This window comes from Gobius niger (assembly GCF_951799975.1).
Source record: "Gobius niger genome assembly, chromosome: 7".
NCBI lineage: Eukaryota > Metazoa > Chordata > Actinopteri > Gobiiformes > Gobiidae > Gobius > Gobius niger.
Genome location: NC_136858.1, coordinates 7,416,708 through 7,434,234, shown reverse-complemented (window position 1 = coordinate 7,434,234; position 17,527 = coordinate 7,416,708). Strand labels below are relative to the sequence as shown.

Sequence of the window (17,527 nt, the reverse complement as noted above, 5' to 3'; positions counted from 1 at the left end):
TAAGTCAGTGCGCAGGTATCATCCCTCGGGAACACACGCTCCATCCTCCCTCCCGCAATTCCGTGGAAACTCTTCGTTTTCTTCATTTATGTGTTCATGCGTCCACGAGAATGTAAGTCATGTCCTATATTGCCTGTGTATTGTTTTATAGTAATAGTATTCATCATAGTCCGTAATCTAGTTGTGTTTTATAGTTTCATCGTGTTTTCTTATGAGCGCGCGACGCGCGTTACGCGCAGGCCTCGCTCTAACCACGTGGTGCACGTGTTACGCGCACCACTCTCTCTCTAATCACGTGATGCACGTGTTATGCGCATGCATCCCAGCCATAGCATCCAGCTAAATTCAACTGTCGCTGTTCCAAGCCTAATTATATTCCGGTTTTGTATTTTGGGTTAATCATCACTGTTTGTTTTAATGCTTCTTTGAATGTAGTTCAGCCATCTCTTATTTATGTCAATTTATACTTTGGATAATTTATTATTTTAGATAGAAAGCAGCTATTCATATTTCCTATTATTGCATTTCTTTTATTGTTTTCACTTAGCCTCAAATATCATCACTCATTATTCTTTTATTGTGTTTATAGAAACCATGAATCAAATGAATCACATGAATCACCAGTGCAGTCAATAAAGAGTGGCAAATGAGTGTGAATCCATTGTTTCTTATTGTTCTAACCGGACAACCTGGAGAGATTGAAGATTTGGAACCAGTTCTAAATACAGTCCTTATCTGAGGTCACAAGTTTGGGTCTCCTTCCCGACACCTCCTTCACAATCACCCTCCTTTCCTTTTAGTGCAAGTAATTGCTTTGAAAAGTTGCCTGATGATTTCTGAATGATCACATGTTGACCCAATGACTAGAAGTCTACCTGTGTAATCTAATGTCAGTTCAAATATATTTGCTCTGTGATGGAGTCAGAGGTCTGTTAAAGCGCTGTCTATCTGTTTTGTGAATTTCATTGTCCCTTTAACAGATTCTGTCAAACGTGTGTGGGGTAAAAAGGCGAGCCGTTTCCAGGCCTGTGGTCAGTCCAGCTGTTGCAGTCGGGGTAACATGGAGAGTGTCCTCAGGTTGTGAACTGACCGGAAATGTGAACTGCTGTAAATATTTTGGAATTTTTTTCTCTCTACACGTTTGGACACTGGCACAATAAACACCATGTGGCACAATAAACACCATGAGGACCATCCCATTGGCCTGGTTTGCGCTACAGAGATTGTGTCTGAAGTCGATAAAAAAGTACCTGTATGACATTGTTGGGCAGTTTTTTTGTAAATGTGTCCGTATAATCATAGTTCCTACATGTAGGTGTAACACAGGTAGGAAATGTGCTATATTTCCTTTCATGTCTTCCCCTTACATTTCCTGCGCTGTTGCGTTTCATTTCGCGAGCGTAACGTCACTTGCTATCATATTTACTGGCCCAGGTGGGGTGTGGGTGTGTTGGGGGACTGGGGGGGGTATTTAGTGGCCCAGGTGTTGGGGGATATACTGGGATGGGGTGGGTATAGGTATGCTGGGGGGGTCTAGGGAGTGTTGAGGGTGTGTAGGGATATTCTGGCCTGGGTGGGATGGAGTGTCTTGGAGGTGTGTGGGGGTATACTGGCCTGTGATGGGGGGTCTGCGGAGGTCTGGGGGGTGTTGAGCGGGGGTTAGGGATATACTGGCCTGGTGTGATGGCAGATGTTGGGTAGAGGTTAGATCGGGCCCAAAAAATCAAACCCGACAAGACCCAACCCAATTAACTTCAATTGTCGGTTTGAGCGGTTTGACGTAAATGCGCAGTGCATTTAGCTGCAGCAGCTCCGTGGGTGAGAGGTACGTGGCTACGTGCACGTGTGCAGTAGCGCACATACCTGGGCAGGCTGAGAGATGTGGGCGGCGTGGAGCAGGTTGTGCCCGAGCCGCAGCTCAATGTCTTTGTCTCCTCTTTGCCGTCTCTCTCTCCTCCTCCTCCTCCTCCTCCTCGTTCATAAACATCGTGCTGCATTTACAAAAGCCGTAACAGGAACCAAACTGCTTATTTATCCACTGTAAATGAAACGCTGTCCAGAGAGGAAGTGAATAGTGATGATTAAGCTCCTCCCCATGAGCCTCATAACTCCACAGAAACAGCCTCACTAGGTTTTGGAAATACATTTTCAGGGTAAATACTCAAAATTCAGTTTGAACTGTAAAAATCACAAATGTTTCCTCCTCCATCAGAAGAAACCACAAATATCGAAAAAATCTGATTTTAAAGTGTAACGGCAGATCCACGAACAGGTGAGTTTATTATGAGAGTCAATGTGGCAGAAAATGACACTAACATGAGATTAGGGAGAAAATTAGTTTTTACATAAAAACTAAAAAAATATCAAAATCAAAGTTACTACTGATCTTTGACATACCCAAGGGTGTTTTAAAATGTTAATGCGAATTCTGACATGACTAATTATATATATGGAGAATGAGCCATTTTTTGTGTTATTTTTAGTCTCGGGACCACCAATTCATTTTCTCATAGGAGAGGTGTGGTTTACAATCGTCCATAGTCGTTATTGTGCGCTAAGAATGTCTATTATGTGTCTGCATGTAGCCACAGCCAATCGTATCATCGTATCAGATGGCATATGATGTACCCGCTGAAAACTTGCGAGCTAAAGTATTTAGAACACAGTCAAAAGCTTGTTATTTTTTTTTACGTTTTCTCCATAAACAAACTACAAGCTTGTATGTGGAATAGTGCGTCATTGTCTTGCTGTCCGTCCTCGTTCTGTTATTGGTCCCCAAACCCATGCGAACATTTTGGCCATGGCTATGCAGTACAAATGCAGGCCAGGTCCCTAAGTCTTGGATGGTGAGCTGTAGATAGGCCTGGAGCCCAGGCCCAAGGATCTCCACCTCTCAACCCTGAACTCCAGCTGCCCTGGTCGGGCCGGTAGGCGGCTTATAGCCAAACCCCTTGCCTCGCATCTTTGCGCTATCTCATCCCCCTCACCGTGTGGCCGGATAAACATAAGAACTGTCACTATGAACTGTAAATAGTTTCATATAAATTGACCTTGTTTAAGAACTCTCTTTATGAATTATTTTCTAAATTAGTTGTGAACCAATGAACCAAACCAACACTGTTTGTTGAACTGTCTTGTTGCACTTTCTTTTGAATGGCCATTCCTAATATATTTTTTGTCCGACTGTTTATTTGTTTACTATCCACTGTAAATATATAAATAACACCTGCACCATTTAAAATAATTATTGGCCTCTGTGCCATCTCTCCGAAAGTCGTACTCTAGACCTCTGATTAGCCCAATAATAAGAACGTAAAAAAGTACACTAGCTAAAATACCTGCTACTCAGCTCAGACTGTATTACAGGGATATGGAGGCTAATGAATCACAGTCAAACCCCCAGCCCACTCGACAGTGTTCTGCCAACAGCATCCAAAGTGTTATTTTAATGTATGCATTGTAAATGCACCTATCAGCACTAACGCTGGCATTCACTGTGCAGGGGCCTTATTTTAAAAAAAAACAAACAGTTAAATTAGTTCAAAATGAAGCTGCAAGATTGTTGAGAACACATCACACCTGTGCTAAAGTCTCTCCACTGGCTTCCTGTTGAGTTTAAAATCCTACTCCTCACATTTAAATCCATAAAGGGTTTAGCTCCGCTCTATCTCCAAGATGCCATCACTCCATATCATTCCATATCAGCCAACCAGAGACTCCGCTCTCCAAACTCAGGGCTACTAGTGATTCCTCGAGTCTCCAAAATCACTGTAGGAGGCAGAGCCTTTAGCTCCAAGCTCCAGTTTTATGGAAAAAACTCCCAGCCCACATTAAAGAAGCAGACACAGTTCCTACATTTAAGACTAGGCTCAAAACGTACCTCTGAGAATGAGCTTATAACCAGGTCAGTTAGGTAAATCTCTAACCCACAGCCTGAAGGAGGAACACTGCTGTGGGAAGTACGGTCCACTGAGCGCTATCCTCTTCTTCTTACTGCAGACTTTGTCTTATTATGATACAATATTTCTTTTTCACCTCCAGGTGTTCCAGGCATGTCCTAGTGGGCCAAGGCCTTGTGGAAGACCCAGGACACGCTGGAGGGACTATGTCTCCGAGCTGGCCTGGTGTCGCCTCGGGGTCCCCCCAGAACAGCTGGAGGAGGTGTGTTTGGATCGGGAAGTCTGGGCATCTCTGCTGAGACTGCTGCCCCCGTGACCCGGCCCCGGATAAAGATGAAGAAAATGGATGGATGGATGGATTTCTTTTATCTGAAGTCTGTTCATTACTATTCACATGGTGTCTCCTGTCCCACTCCCCCTCGGGAGAGCCTGTCTAGATCGAACGGAGGAACGCGGCTGAACGGAGGAACCCCACCTACTGGAATTGGACACTAAGGACTGGATGTTCTGTGATCTTGGCCCGTCTGCTCAGGGACTCCCATCGGCTCTGGGTCTATAGCCTCCCGGCCTCTCCTTCTGTGGTTCTCCCAAAGGTTTCTCTTTTGTCCCCCTGGGTTTTTGACTTTTTTCCTGGCTGTGCTGGAGAGTCTAAAGACAGGGGACACCCTATGTTTGCCTGGATACTTAATGATACAGTATTTACACAGCGTCATTGACTTGAGTCCTGCGATGTAGAAGCCACATTTGAAGAACTGTAGGTATACTATCACAGTGTCAGGTTTCTGCAGATTCATTACTGAATGCAATGCTAATGCCCACATTAGCATAATATAAACGAGTCCAGTGAAAGCCTCAAACAATGAGCAAGACTCATCCACAGCCTTTTCAGACCTAATCCAAAGATACATGACAACAAAACACTGAAAACTACGAAGTCTATCTACATCTGCAGAGAATGCTAACTTAGCTCACTGATGTTAGCCTAGTTTTCTTTTCTTTTACAGAAAAGCAAGAATTACTGCAGCTCCAATATCATTCAAAGTAGCGTTTTACAAGCACCAAATAAACGTGAATAAAGTTTACCTGTTTGCCTGAGCAGCGGAGAGAAGCATGGAGTCTGGAGGGGCGTAAACATGGGCGGGGGAGGTGCGGTCTGAATCAGGAAGGTGGGGGTTTGCAGGAAGCGTAATGTACATCATGAAACAGCAGCAGTATAATATAGTACAGGACTATCTTATAAATCAGTAATTCCGGACTGTAGCTTTAATGTTCGATGCAGCCCTGTGAGGAAACTCCTGTTGTGATATCGGGCTACAAAACCATTGATTGATTGATCGATCATGGTGTCTGATTTTCTCACCTGAAGTTTCACTCTGAACAGAGTAAACTCACAGTTTCTCTGAGAAGAGTGGGACCATATACAGTCTGAACAGAGTACATTTAAAGGAATAGGCCACCGTTTTTACATACAAAAGCAAAACGTCCGCGCAGTAACTCCTAAAGGTTATTGACGGAAGTGAGCGGGGGAAGTCTTTAGGAGTTACTACGCGGACGCTGTGCTCCTCGTATCATTACGCCTCACAATATAGTCCCCCTTTTTATTTGCTTATAAAATCCACATGTTACATTTCTGTGTAAATATACTTCGCATGAAAACACTTCACGTAACTTTATTTAAATAGGGAACACGTGGAAGAGCTTGGTAGCTTCTATCGTGAGCTTTTTCGGAGCTATGTGACATGTGGGAGAGGCTGCGTATGTGCTCCGTTTGCGTGACAGAGCGCGCGGACAAAGACCAGACGGGGATATATTAACTCGACTAAAGTGAGGTAAGAACATATTTTGGTATGTAAAAACGGTGGCCTATTCCTTTAATATGTGTGGACATGTGCTGGGATTGTGGACAAAGGGGCCACAAAATGGTAGCCTGATAAACCACACCCACCTTCTTTCTGCACGAAAGAAGGTGGGTCTGGCCACGCACGGTAGACAAGTTGTTGATTGGCGGCTAAGGCCTAGCCGAACCAATCACGACCGTCACAGAGAAATGAGAAGGTTACGTCACTCGCTGCACCTCTATGTTTTTAGTTCAATTAACGTTAACATCAGCCAAAACTAATCATTGGATGAAGTAGTCAAGGATTTTGCCTCGCGTTCTCCGCGTGAGTTTATATTCACTTCATATTTTTTTAATTGGACACAGCTGTCGTCACGTCCGCTAATCGCTAATTGGTTTATTTCACTGACAATCTGTGCGCGTTAGGCCCGCCCGTTCAAACTGCTCCAATTGCTCCGTGACCAGACTAATTCCCTGCATGGAATGGACAGGGAAGAGTATGGCAGAGCCAGGCAAGCAAAATGGGGCAGTGGGGGAGCCTACTTGTCCAGAGGGGACATTTCCGGCCGGGTATGGGATCGACTCTTGGAACAAGTGGAAGGTTGTATGTCTGGCCCCCCTCTCTGTGGAAGATGTCGAAGACATCTATCTTTTTGGGCTTATGGTAACAGGGTACCTGCTTATTGGACTAGGAGTTGCCCTGGTTTATCGCAAAGTTGGCAAATTGGCAGCAAAAAAGGAGACCCCTCGGCTGTCAACCGAAATTAAAGAACGTTTTGAAGCGGTAAGCGCCAGCGTGATGGAGTTACAACGGAAAGTAGCGAACAGTGAGGAACTGATTAAGGACCTTTCTTCTCGTTACGAGGAAGGATTACGGAGGATGGATTACATCTAGGCAAAGTCAGGGGAGGCGTCTCGGGAGATCTTGGGACAGATCTCGGGGCTTTGCAGAACTTTGGATGGACTGAGAAGGCCACTACCTGCTGCGGATGTCTGAATAATGTTGAAGATCGGTGAAAAAAAATCACATTGATTTACTTAAAGCTAAAATCTGAATAATTTTCATCCTCCATGGAACACAGGAGAGCAGCTGGGCCGTTATCTTTCCTGTTCAATGTCTACATCCCACACCAAGGCCAAGCCACGGGGGAAAGGGCTGATAGGACTGATAGGACTGACGCCGGGCTGATACACAGACATAAACATCTCAAGGTTTTTTTCTGCAGAGAAGCCTCATACTGCACAACACGAAATGTCCCGCCCCTATACTACCCCCCCTCTCTCTGAGTCCGCCTCACCACTACTAGCCCCCACCACCCCTCCCTTTTTGTATCAGAGAAAAATTTCCACCGTGCTTTCTGCACGTACTAATGTGTTATGTGTTAATGTGTGTGTATGTGCTTAAGACTTGCTTTTTCTGTAACTTTCGAAGAAAGTGCACACTGAATGGGTGCTGCTGCCGGATGCTCTCTCATCTAATGTAATTTCTCCATCTGTGAGATCAATAAAGTATCATCTCTCATCTCAACTGCATTATGGGAGCTGTCAGGTGGCAGTTTTTTACTGTAAAAAATATGGTGAAAACTGGTAGCAGTGGTTGGCAGTTTATCATAAATTTTACTTAATTATTAATTACTCTCTTTCTAAAAAAACCCAAAGCCTTGTCATTTGTGACTGATGTAGAGTCATGTGTGTCCAGGCTCCTCCGAGTCATGGTGCAGCAGGACTGCTGTGGACAGGACTGTGGTAGATTTACTTTTACTTTGGAGAAAATAGTTACTATAGTAACTGTGTTGAAGAAATGAACCTCATGAGCTTTTCCGTAACATCTGTCAGTGTCCACATCAGTCCTGCTGCACATAAAACATTTTCCTCATGTGGCTGTTTTTGTAATTGTGATTAAATCATCATTATAACTGCCAGCAGTCATTTTAATATACTTTTTGTGTGTGTTAAACTTACCAAATAAACTTAAAGGAGCATTTGGGACACTGCTCCACGTCAGCTTGTTTCATATAGTCACAAGAGAGTGCAATTAAAGTGTGCCTGCGCTCCCAAACTTTCCCCGGTGTCCGCGGGCCGACGGTGGACTTAATTATTTCAGAGGAGTGTACACAGTGCCCCAGACAACATGACGAATGCCCAGGGCCCCAGGACCATCGATCCGCTCCGAGATGACCCACTTCAACTCACATCTGCACAAACACTCAACAAACTCGACAAACTGCTACCAACTCCACTGCGCAACAAAAGAACAACATCGTGGATCTTACTGCAGTCTGGACACAAGGGATTGTGGGTAAATGTTGTTTTTTTAACTTGCCTCAATTGTATTGCTTACAGTCACAGAAACACTTATTACAATCCAGAGTTAAAAGTTCAATAAAGTCTATCTTGCCCTACATGTTCCCTATACGTTGTAATCACTATCCGCTGAGTCCTTCCTCGCATAATTGCGCGTGTCCAGAGCCTTCTCCTCAGGTTGTTCATGTTGTTCACGTTGTTGTTGACACCAGTTGCTTGTCGGCGTGGTGAATGGGCTAATGCGCCGTGGCTCTCCCCGGAGCGCTGGATGAGCAGCAGCTTGCATCACTTCGCCAAAGGTTGCAACCGTTAATGTTCCTTTCCTGAAAACAGCAGCAGGGACTATGAACGTCTCTGCCTCTTTAGTGCTGCCAGAACACGCCACGCTAAAGTGGATTTACCAGAGCCGGTAGATATGAGGTTGAAAAACATGACATTCCACGAAAGTGTCACAATTCCAGAAAGTGTGGACCAGTTTAGTGCAACACTGTATTTGGATTAATCGTTAACGTGGAAGAGTCTAATCAGCAGACTTTAGTTTAGATTGTATTTGGTCCCACTCTTCTCAGAGTATTTGTGAGTTGACTCTCCTCAGAATGAAACATAAGAATAGACAATCAGACACCATGAGTGACAGTAACGTGACACCACATACAATGTGCTCTTTGTTCAGAGGAACAGGGACACACGTGACCCTACATCAGATACAACACCAGACATTGTTCCTTCATATTTTTACATTTTTCTTTCTTTCAATCTAAAAGTTATTAATAACTACTTGCTTTCTAGTATCTGATTTGTACTTCCTGCTGAAGTCCTATTGAGTTGGTTCGTCAAATGACAAAATTTCCAGCTTCTTCATCTATCGGTCTGTGACAGACGGTAAGGCCTCAGGATCTTTATTGGAAACAAAGAACACATTCTGTTTAACATCATGTTACTGTCACTCATGGTGTCTGATTGTCTATCCTTGAGTTTAAATCTGAAGAGAATCAACTCACAGTTACTCTGAGAAGAGTGGGACCATTTACAGTCTGAACAGAGTCAAATTTACTTCAGAACATTTACTATATGTGATCTCAGGTTCAGCTGCAACAGATAAAGGTTTGTCTGAGTTTCCATGAAGCCGATTCTGAAGTGTTTAGGTAGATGCTCCGTGATTCCATCCCAGTCTTTTTTTTGTCACGTGGCTGGCCTCCAGAGGTACTCTGAATGTTGGAGAAACTCTGTCCACATAAAATCAAATATTTTTGAAGGTCGATTATTGTGTTTTGTTCTAATGTGGGGCAGTTTGAGCAAGAATATGTTGTTTGACAATTGGAAAGTAACATAACTTCCTTCACCCACACCTTTAGCCGGGTAAATCAAATCGCACTCATAATATTAGTAAAACAATCATTCATGTTTTATATATATTTTATATAAAGTGTTATGCACTTTGTGACCATATCTGTGAAAGGTGTTACACAAATGAAGTGCTTTCCTAAAGTTTACACACCCGTGTGAATCCCAGACTTAGTTCAACAGACTTTGAGCTCCACAGGTATTTCTACTCCCGGAGAACTCTTTTCTCCCTACAGCAAAAACAAAACAAAACACACACACACTAACAAGCTTCGCCCAAGCAAGACAAATACATAAAAGGGTTGTTGTCATCATCCGGTGTTAGCATATGTCAGGGTCAAGCTCAGCTTTATTAACCCTTTCTACTCTAAAGAGCCACATATGGCTACAGTTATGGTCCCGGTATTTGGACACAAAGGGACACAAGGGGCGCCCTTGCAAACTTCTCAGTGTACATGTGAATTGACTTTCTTTAGATTTAGACTTTAGGTCAGACACCATGACTGACAGTAACATGACACTAAATACAGTGAGCTCTTTGTTTCCAGTAAAATGGCTGAGACCTTATTGCTCTTCAGAGACAGACTGAAGAGCAATGATCAAAACTACCAATGTCGTGGGGTAAACTCACTAAGACCATTTATATCTCATTCTTAACACTTCACTGATAGGGTGATACGTGGTTGAGTCCAAAGCTCCAATCCCAGAATCCAGAATAGAGTTTCATACTCTTCGGCACATTGACTTGTGTACGCAATGTGTGGTATTAATAAACATACAAAAAAAAAACTGCATACACAGAAAACACTGTGCTAAAATGAAAATGTGGGTCTGGTGGTTCTTACCCTGGCAGTCCTGGGTCTGCCACTCCAGACACTGCCCGTAAGGGAAGGACACGACGTACGCCGCAGTCTCCACACAGCGCTGGGTGCTCCCACACCACATGCACTCCATGGGCTGGCTGGTGCAGTTCCTACAGCTGGTCCTGTGGGAGCAAGGCAGTCTGCAGGGCCGGGCGGCGGGCCTCTCTACACGGCCTGGAGAGGAGGCACATCCAGGGGAAAGGTTTCAAAAGGTGTTCAAAGAGAGACATGTAGGACAATGAGTATGGAGAAGAGGAGGACATAAAATGATGGTGCAGAAGAGGACATATATGGTGCAGAGGAGGACAGAGCACTATCGCGCAGTAGAGGACAGAGGAATATTTATTTGGTCTGGACAGTGCATGTTAAAGAACATACATGGGTCTCATGCATGTTAACAAGCCACACCAGATTGTAGCCTTGGCCTAATCTCCATCCATCGTTGCCCATGCTCACTCTCAAACACACTCTCATTCATCCTGGCCTATTGTACATGTTTTAGTGGTAGGGGAAACCGGAGAACCTGTAGGAAGCCTACGCAGACACAGAGAGAACATGCAAACTCCACACAGAAAGGCCCCGTCCAGGCGGGAATCGAACCCAGGATCTTCTAGCTGTGAAGCACAAGCGCTAACCACTGTGCTACCGTGCGTATGGTGCAGAGGAGGAGAGTATATGGTGCAGAGGTGGGCAGGGTATATGGTGCAGAGGAGGAGAGTATATGGTGCAGAGGTGGAGAGTATATGGTGCAGAGGTGGGCAGGGTATATGGTGCAGAGGAGACCAGAGGTATATGGTGTAGGAAATAGAGTATATGGTGCAGAGGAGGACAGAGAGTATATGGTGCAGAGGAGGACAGAGAGTATATGGTGCAGAGGAGGACAGAGAGTGTATGGTGCAGAGGAGGGCAGAGAGTATATGGTGCAGAGGAGGGAAGAGAGTATATGGTGCAGAGGAGGGCAGAGAGTATATGGTGCAGAGGAGGGCAGAGAGTATATGGTACAGAGGAGGACAGAGAGTATATGGTGCAGAGGAGGACAGAGAGTGTATGGTGCAGAGGAGGACAGAGAGTATATGGTGCAGAGGAGGGCAGAGAGTATATGGTACAGAGGAGGACAGACAGTATATGGTGCAGAGGAGGACAGAGAGTGTATGGTGCAGAGGAGGACAGAGAGTATATGGTGCAGAGGAGGACAGAGAGTGTATGGTGCAGAGGAGGACAGAGAGTATATGGTGCAGAGGAGGACAGAGAGTGTATGGTGCAGAGGAGGACAGAGAGTATATGGTACAGAGGAGGGCAGAGAATATATGGTGCAGAGGAGGACAGAGAGTATATGGCACAGATGAAGAGGATGGAGAGGCCAGCTGGAGCAGAGGATGCAGATGGTCCCTCACCGGCTGGCTCTTCACAGATGAACCCGTCCGTGCTGGCCGTGCAGGGCTTGGCCTTGAGCGACGACACCTCAGCCTTGTCCATGTAGGCGCAGAACCCTGAGTCATTTGGTTCTCCCGGTAACCAGCGCAGACTGCTGTTGGTGAACGCCGACATGTCCTCCCAGCCCCAGTACGAGACGTTGATCTTCCTCAGGCCCACCCAGGGAGACAGCTTCTTAACAATTAGATTAAAAGAAACAAAACAAGTATTTTTAATTTGAACAAATAGCTCTAGAGCCATATCTGATGTAGAGTCATGGTGGACCACAGCAGATGTGGACAGCACTGTGGTACCCTCAAGTGCAGTCTGCTGTAACATGGACGTGTCCACATCAGTCATGGTCCACCCTGACTCAGAGGAACTAGACACACATGACCCTGTAACAACTACATATACACATTTCTCTTGTAAAGGTAAAACAGGAGGAGTTTTTTGTATGCCTTGTAAGCAGTGTTTTTCTTCGGTCTGTAAAAAAAAGGGTATAAAAAGTGAAAAAAGCCATTACAAATTATTAACAGACCTTTGAATGTCACCATTTTAGTTTTTTTTTTGCTGATGAAGTCCTGGAAGCTCTGTCTAAAGAAAAAACTTTACATTTTATACTGAAACAAAGAGCACACAGTATATAGTGTCATGTTACTGTCACTCTAATGTCTGATTGTTTAATCTGAAGTTTTACTCTGAAGAGAGTCAACTCACAATTACTGTGTGAAGAGTGCACTGTAAAGGTCTGGGCTGAAAACAAACACAAAACAAACGCACCCCTGAGCGTCGGAACAGGTGTCATGTTTGCACTGAAGGATGTGAAGATGGAGCTCTTTCTAACCTACTCTGGACACGCCTGTTCTTTATTCTTACCTAACGATGATGTCACGGAGAAAAGCACGTTTGGCTACGAGAGGTGTACAACTTTTTTCAACCTTCCTAAAGAAGAGGACACTCGCCAGAAGTGTGTTAGCTTGTGTGTTAGCGTGTTGGCGTGTGTGTGTGTTAGCTTGTGTGTTAGCGTGTGTGTTAGCTTGTGTGTTAGTGTGTGTTTTAGCGTGTGTGTTAGCTTGTGAGTTAGCCATAATGAAGCTGTGTTGCAGATGTCAACTCCTTATAACTGCATCATGAAGTAACTTCACTTATTGCTGTGATATTTATATTTATTTTGCTGCTAATAATGCATGGGCAGATCCGCTTGGAGAGAGGGAGAGTTAACTGAATCAAAGCGTTGTGTCCTCCGGGTTTGCAAAATACCCCCAGAAAATACTTATATTTCTCACAAAAAATAGTTCTCCATAGTGGTAGAGGTACAATATATCATATAAATGCCTATACTTTACTTTGGGATGGATAAAATAGCATGATACAGATCCTTTAAGGCATACAGTCCAGGAAACAGGTATCACAGAGTACCTTTTGTAATTGTAATAATAATTGTCCATATATTTAATGTTTTTACTACATATTTGAGTTTCAGAATATAGTATGACTCTTATATCCAGCAGAAGTCTGCAGTTAGCTGGAGGCTAAATGCTACAATAACTTGCTCCAAGTGTCTCCTAGTTTTTTTTTTGCGTCTACATCAGAGAAATTAAGCAATGAGACAGGCATCAAACTGTGAAATAGTTATACTTATAATTACTTATATATACTTTTCAATTCTAAATCTGGATATGAAAAATTGTAATCACTTAAGAGAAATAGGCTTGAATCAAACCATTTGCATGAATAATTTTACAACAATAGCTGAAAACACATGTGCTCCTGATCTAAACATAGACAGTGCACAAAGGCTGGAGAATCTGGCTCACTTTGCAGTGTGGACTTGTTACAAAAACAAAGGGGAATAATGAGGCCTAATTGTGCTCACAGAAGCAGTGTCCCAGAAAAAATGGAAACAATAATTGAGAGTGCACTGAGCCCTCTCATATACAGTATCTACAGCACTAGAATGTGCCCATAAATGTGGAGCATGTGAGGGAAGACGGAAACGGATTTCACCATATAGTGCTAGATGTTCAGGACTGAACCCGATCTTTTTCATGTGAACAATTCAACCTGGATTAGTGACGCTCACAACAAGTGGATTTTTTCAATGACTCTTTTATTGAGCTCGCTACTGTTTTTGTTTTGTCAATATTAACCAATTTCTTGGTCAAAATGACCAGTTCATATTGGTTGGAGTTACAGTTATATTAACCATTCTGTGTTTAAGGTGCAGTGTGAAAGTGGGGATCAATCACAAACCGTGGACCACATACTGACCAGCAGCCCAAAACAGCAGAATGCACCAAAACAGACGTAAGAATACAGTGCCTGTTACATCCCTTTGGGAGCCATATCGTTTTACTGAATGGAGATCACACGTGTCTGCATTGAACCCCGTCCATTCATGGTCCAGGCCTGTGTGAGGCGCTGTGACCCTACCACAGATAATAGAACAAGACTGTAAAAAGCGAATGCACAGTTAACTTTTTATACCGTAAACAGTAACAGTGCAGAGAAAATAAAACTACTTCATGGATTTAAGATTTACGATTTACTTCGGAGCCGAGGAGGTGCGTTTATTCTTCAGACGTCGCGGGACTAAAACAGAAATACTGTCAGTCCTAAAACACAGACTGAATGGAGGCTAACGCTGCTGTGTGTTCGCCGTGAGGCAGAGGAGAGAAGGATTGTGCTTTTAAAGATTTTGGATAACGGACACAACTATGGGGTTGTGATGTCATAGTTTTGGTAAAAGTTGCAGAGACGCCAAATCAATGGAGCCATGTAAATGGAGCTATTTAAATGACGTTTTGAGATCTTTCCTCTTTGGGACCTACAGTCAACATTTTGCATTTAGTCTTGGTGTGGACAGGGCCTCAGATTTCCTAAGCACTGATAACTGTAGATTTAATTTCCATTGTGGCGTGTGCAAAGAGAAGGCTGGAGGGATTAGTAGTATCCAGCACTACTGTCAGGCGAGCCTTGACTTGGATAAACTGCAAGATCCGCAACGCACAGGAATAGTGTGACCCAGATGATTTAACCATAAGGATCCCATCAAGCCACATTAATTATGTAATGTCATCTGAGTTGATTTTATTCTGACTGGCTTTGAGGGCTTATAAAGGAAATATTTGCCCACATCTGGAAGCTATGTCAAAACACAGATTCATGTGTTCCGCGAAGTGACTAATCATTGTTTAAATGCTCATTATAATTATTCCGCTCATACATCACTGTGTGTCTCAGCATGTGCTCAGATGCTTCAGGTAGTGCTTTTATGAACTGCTTTCAACAGCAGTAATTGAGAGACTTGTATCTGACAGTTTGAGTGGAGAGAAAGTGTACTTCAGCCTGTTTGTTGTTAGACTTGTTATTCTGCACATGCTTGAGCTGAAGTAAACAAATGTCAGTCCTCGTGCTGTGTTTCACTTGGTTTCATATGGCACTGGAGTGTAAGAGCTTGTAGCCATGTTCTAATGTGACATCCTCAACAAAAACAGACCTGTGGTGTTGTCAGTTTGGAGTTTGCATAGACGACCGTAGCGACTGCTGGAGGAGGTGCCAAGTTCTTTAACCATGTTTGATGGTTTTGTTATAGTTAAGGTGCTTTATTTGTCATTAAACAACATAGTGCAACGAAATTTGTCCTCTGCATTTGACCCATCTCTCGACACTGCCGGGACGACCCGCAAGGAGCTGTGGGCGATGGCAGCACAGCGCCCGGAGACCCATCTTCAGATGTGGAGCCAGGCTGATGGTCAGAAGCACCTGAACCAAAAGGCTTTGTGAATAGCCTTTTAACTTCACTCTGTTTGAAATGATCCTTTACACACCTATTCAATTGAAACTTTATTTTGCACTTTAAACATCTTGGTTTTGTGTCACTTCCCTCTTTTTTAAAAATGTTAATCTGTCGATTAGTTAGTCAATGAATTGAAATGATCATTCTCTCGTCCTTGATTGTGGAGTGTGGGATGGGGAGTGAGTGTGGGGCGCACAGGGAGGGCAGGGAAGGCAGGGAGTTCAGGTTCCTGATGGCCTGGTGTATGAAATTGTTCTTCAGTTGACTGGAGCTGGCCTGTGGATTCCGCAGTCTCCTCCCTGAAGGCATCACCTTCAAGAGACTGTGTGATGGTGCGTAGGGTCCCTAGTGATTCTGACGGCTTTGTGGGTGAGATGGGTGGAGTACATGTCCTGAATGGAGGGGAGAGGGGCTCCACAGATCTCCTCACGATGTGCTGTCCCCGTGCCACTCACTGCCTATCATACATTTCAGTCTAATTATATCCAAGAGAAATCATGATCGTTTATGATAAACATCAGTTGCATAGTCAAATTCTCTGTACAGATTAGATACTTTAATAAATGAAGATACTGTAAGTCACGATAAGTCATGACCTTTCCAGTCTCTGTCTTATAGATACCTCCTGGTCCCTCTCTTCAGCGTCTCCCTGGCCTGTATATGTGCTCCTTCCTCCCTGCCTCATTTCATGACTTTTCACTATTGTTTAGGTTTGGAGGGAGGATGAAAGCCTGAGAGCCCGGGGTCTCCTTCAAAGCCCCAAAATGGCAATCATCACAACATTCACCTTCAATCATCACAATAGCTGCACAGTGGCGCAGCGGTTAGCAGCTCGAAAGTCTTGGGTTCGATTCCCACCTAGACTGTGTGGAGTTTGCATGTTCTCCCTGTGTCTGTGTAGGTTTCGCCTGAATAAAGGGGTCATCATGGGCCTTCAAACATGTAGTAAAAAGAAGCGTGATTTGCAAAATATCCAGCCACTATGGCAAAAAGTGCACCGCCTCAAGGCTCTTGAAAATCTTCAACTCCAGCAGAGGGGTGTTTTAGTGTTTTAGCAATAATTCATCTAAATGTAGCAGAAGGATGTGAGCGAAGAGAAAGGAGGCTGTGTAGCACCTTCTCCTCGCTCACAGTGACACACAGAGGTTGTTGCTCAGGGTGGACTTGAGTTGCTTTGCCTTTGCACAGCTCTCGTCTCTGTCCTCAAACTTTACAGTAACCTTTCTGTCTGTGACGGACAGAGGACACGTCTGCATTGTCAGCAGAAACGCAGAAAATAACTGTGTTTTCAGCCACACTAAATTTGTTTATTTGTGTTTTTTTTAAATAGTGTTTGTGTGCTTTCGGTTTGTCAGCGACGCCCTCTGGCTGACCTTGCTGTGCAGCTGGGCCTTCCCGAGCTGGTCCAGGATGTAGCTGACGTGGGCGGCGGTGAGTAGAGAGGCCATGTTCCCTCCCTGGTTCTTACAGAAGTGCTGAGCGTTGTCATAACTGTCTTTTGAGGAGTTTATCTGCAGGCACACCTCTTCAACATGGACCCAGCCCTCTTCACACGCCTGACCTGTACATAGCAAACACATTCAAAAGCTTTTACTAACATCCCCTTGTGAGTCAAAAGTGTTACATATTTGCACCAATATTATTTTGACACATCATGCTGGTAGTGCGTTTGACTGCAATTAGTTTGAACAATTACATTACAGCCCGACTTTTAATGCACCATACAAAACAAGGCACATAGTTAGAATATGTACAAATCAATCAACAATAATGCAAGCAAATAAAACAAGTACAAACAACTTTGCAGTGGAGATGGGATTGACATAAATTCATTCATGTACTTATCAGTGCTGTGAATGTCTTTTAAAAGGACTGAGGACTGTTTGCTCTTCAGTCACAGACTGAGAAGTGAAGAAGTAAGTCATGGAGCTTCTGCTTTAGACAGAACTTCAGACTTCTGCTGAGAGCTGTAAAACTAAAGTATATAGTAAATAAATTATCAAATGAGGAGTCTAATTAAACTCTGCTATTTCTGATTTTTGTTTTAATCTGACAATTGATGCTT

General features: G+C 43.9%; 1 protein-coding gene across 1 annotated transcript in view; it reads right to left on the bottom strand.

Moving 5' to 3' along the window:
• The window catches only part of atrnl1a (attractin-like 1a), a gene marked incomplete at both ends in the record, with an annotated part of 698,456 nt that overhangs the window by 455,831 nt on the left and 225,098 nt on the right, over positions 1-17,527 (bottom strand). The window contains 3 exons of the mRNA XM_079559364.1: positions 10,230-10,421; positions 11,642-11,855; positions 16,836-17,023. Of these exons, the coding sequence (XP_079415490.1) occupies positions 10,230-10,421; positions 11,642-11,855; positions 16,836-17,023 (594 nt within the window). The remainder of the gene's footprint in view (positions 1-10,229; positions 10,422-11,641; positions 11,856-16,835; positions 17,024-17,527) is intronic.